Source organism: Mus musculus, chromosome 10 (genome assembly GCF_000001635.26).
Source record: "Mus musculus strain C57BL/6J chromosome 10, GRCm38.p6 C57BL/6J".
Taxonomy (NCBI): domain Eukaryota; kingdom Metazoa; phylum Chordata; class Mammalia; order Rodentia; family Muridae; genus Mus; species Mus musculus.
The window spans coordinates 80290827-80294134 of NC_000076.6; the positions used below are offsets into that span (position 1 = coordinate 80290827).

At 54.5% G+C, this 3308-nt stretch overlaps 1 protein-coding gene across 2 annotated transcripts; it reads left to right on the forward strand.

Moving 5' to 3' along the window:
- The first annotated feature begins 1604 nt into the window (after positions 1-1604).
- On the forward strand, positions 1605-3288 carry Rps15 (ribosomal protein S15). 2 transcript variants are annotated; one of them, NM_009091.2, is made up of 4 exons: positions 1605-1657; positions 1949-2034; positions 2816-3050; positions 3141-3288. In NM_009091.2, exons 1-4 carry the CDS (start codon positions 1655-1657, stop codon positions 3252-3254), a joined length of 438 nt encoding a protein of 145 aa, NP_033117.1. In that variant the 5' UTR covers positions 1605-1654; the 3' UTR covers positions 3255-3288. The 2 variants fall into 2 exon arrangements, with proteins under 2 accessions (NP_033117.1, NP_001297655.1); NM_001310726.1 differs by lacking the exon at positions 1605-1657 and adding an exon at positions 1683-1791.
- The last annotated feature ends 20 nt before the right edge of the window (positions 3289-3308 follow it).

Here is a 3308-nt window from a genome sequence, read left to right on the forward strand (position 1 = left end):
CCTGCCTCTGCCTCCCAAGAGCTGGGATTAAAGGTGTGTGCCACCACCGCCCGGCCCAAGGGAGTATTCTCTTTTTTTTTTTTTTTGGTTTTTCGAGACAGGGTTTCTCTGTATAGCCCTGGCTGTCCTGGAACTCACTTTGTAGACCAGGCTGGCCTCAAACTCAGAAATCCACCTGCCTCTGCCTCCAGAGTACTGGAATTAAAGGCGTGCGCCACCATGCCCGGCTTGGTTTTTTCACATGATGTTTCTCTATGCAGCCCTGGCTGTCCTGGCCACTACTGTCCTACCTCTCCTCTCTCTTTAAAGACAGGGATGGTCTTTCTATGCATCCCTGGCTGGCCTGGAATTCACAGACCGCTCTGCCTTCTGTGTGCTACACGTGCCTCTGCTGGACTTTGCTACTTCGTGGGCTTCTTTTTCTTCCATCCTTCTCCACCTTTTTCCTCCTAGCCTTCCAACCCCCAACACTAGATAAGAGAGAAAATGTTGGAGCTGGGCGTGGTGGTGCACACCTTTAATCCCAGCATTTGGGAGGCAGAGGCAGGCGGATTTCTGAGTTCAAGGCCAGCCTGGTCTACAGATTGAGTTCCAGGACAGCCAGGGCTACACAGAGAAACCCTGTCTTGAAAAACAAAACAAAACAAAACAAAAATAGAAAATGCGGCTTCCTTTCCAACATTCATTCATATTCTCTCTCTCTCTCTCTCTCTCTCTCTCTCTCTCTGGTTTTTCGTTTTTTGAGATAGGGTTTCTCTGTGTAGCCCAAGAGCTGGGATTAAAGACAAAGACTTGCCGGGCGTGGTGGCACACGCCTTTAATCCCAGCACTTGGGAGGCAGAGGCAGGTGGATTTCTGAGTTAGAGGCCAGCCTGGTCTACAAAGTGAGTTCCAGGACAGCCAGGGCTATACAGAGAAACCCTGTCTCGAAAAAACAAAACAAAAAAAAGACAAAGACTTGTGCCATCACACCTGGCTTCTATTTTATTATAAAACGAAACACTCACTGGGTCAGGGAGTCTAAAGCCAAGTCCCAGGATGGTGGAAAGAGAGCACTGATCTCTCCAAGTTGTCTTCTAATTAACCACTCACTTTTGAGGTGGTAGGCTCACACATCCCACAAGAAAAGCAGACAGCCTGGAGGTGGTAGCTCACGCCTTTAATCCCAGCACTTGGGATTAGCCTCTGGCCAGCCTGTTCTACAGAGCGAGTTTCAGGACAGCCAGGCCTACACAGAGTCCCTGTCTTGAACCTCCGTCTCCCCCAAAAATGTATGTATATATTTTGCTATTAGGAATCATAATTGTAAATATCTGATATGCAGGATATCTGATATGCCACCTCCAAAGAGGCTGTGACCCACGGGTTGAGAATCACTGCTTGAGACCTTGTACATGAGAGAGGCAGAAACACAGAGACAGAGAAGACAAAGAAAACCAGGGACAGAGAGACAGACACACTAACAAAAACCCCAAAGGGAGCCACGCCCCTCCGGAGGGTAGCGGCGCTTTTGCTCTGGCCTCCGGACAGCGGGGGGCAATGGCGAGTATCCGCAGAGCGGAAGCTGTTGAGCGGTGGAGGCGGGCCCTCCCGGCAGAGCTCGCGATAACTGCGCAAGCGCAGCCCGTACTTCCTTTTCCGAGTAACCGCCAAGATGGTGAGTATTCGTGCACGGCGGTCTGTGCTCCCGGGTATCCGTCGCCATCCTCCCGGGGCCCTTTCGCAAGACTCTGGACTCGCTGCCTGGGGATGTAGCGATGTGCTCGGGTGCCCGGAGACTGCGGATGGCGGGTGCGGAAGGGCCCGGATGGCTGCGGGCGGCCGCGGGGCTGTGTGTCCCCTCGCCCGTCCGCCGTAGCTTAGAGGAGCGCGGCTCGCGCAGCTCAGGTCCCTGGGCTCCCGGGTAAGGTTGCCGAGCCCCTGCTAACCCCGACTCGCGCTCACGCAGGCCGAAGTGGAGCAGAAGAAGAAGCGCACCTTCCGCAAGTTCACCTACCGTGGCGTAGACCTCGACCAACTGCTCGACATGTCCTAGTAAGAGGCCCCGTCACCTTAGTCCCGCCGGGTCGCTGGCCCGTTTGTACATTTTCCTTTTCTGTGGGTGGTGCTGGAAATAGAGCCAGAACCTTTGCACATGTCACATGGGAGAGGCAAGGAAGGGTCTCGAGTGCCGGGCAATGGTGGCGCACGACTTAATCCCAGCACTTGGGAGGCAGAGGCAGGGGAATTCTGAGTTCGAGGCCAGCCTGGTCTGCAGAGCGAGTTCCAGGACAGCCAGGGCTACACAGAGAAACTCTTGAGTCGGAAAAAAAAAAAGGGACCCGTGTAGCCCAGGCTCTCCTCGAACTCCTGATCCTCTCAACCTCCCTAATGTTTGGGTCACCATCACGGTGCAGAGCATCAAACTCGGGGCGTCCTAGCCTCCTAGGCAAGCGCTCTAGATTGTGACCTCAACTCGGCCCCTGCTACAGTTGTGCAGTGTTCGACAGTCTTATGTAGACAGAACTACCTTGCCTCAGTCTCCCGCTGACTGGGCTCACAGGCCTCCCTGTGACCTTGGGGAAAATCAACCACGGATAGGTAATTTGTCTGGGTGGGCTGTCAAAGGAAAAGGTTTGATCTCGGCTTACGTCACTGCCTGTGGAAGCTGGTGGATTCATTTTAGAGGGTTGTGCCCTGAAGGTTGACGGCAGTGCTATGGAGGACTTGTCTTTAGTGAGCTCCCGGCATGTTCCTTTCTGGGTGTGAAAGAAATGGAGCAGTGCTGGCGCAGCATGCTGTCCCCGGGTCTCCAAACCACCCCCTTCTCCCACAGTGAGCAACTGATGCAGCTGTACAGCGCCCGCCAGAGGAGGCGCCTGAACCGTGGTCTTCGGCGGAAGCAACACTCACTGCTCAAGCGCTTGAGAAAGGCCAAAAAGGAGGCACCACCCATGGAGAAGCCTGAGGTGGTGAAGACGCACCTGAGGGACATGATCATCCTGCCGGAGATGGTGGGTAGCATGGTGGGCGTGTACAACGGCAAGACCTTCAACCAGGTGGAGATCAAAGTGAGTTGTGGTCCGGGAGTGGCTGGGTGGGTGGCTTTTCTCTGTGCCAAAGCTGCTCACACCACTCTGCTTCCTCCTCTCAACCTGCAGCCAGAGATGATCGGCCACTACCTGGGCGAGTTCTCCATCACCTACAAACCCGTGAAGCACGGCCGGCCCGGGATCGGTGCCACCCACTCCTCCCGATTCATCCCCCTCAAGTAGCCGAGGCCAATAAAGACTGGTTTTGGTCCCTGGATTCTGGGTTTTTGTTTTTTT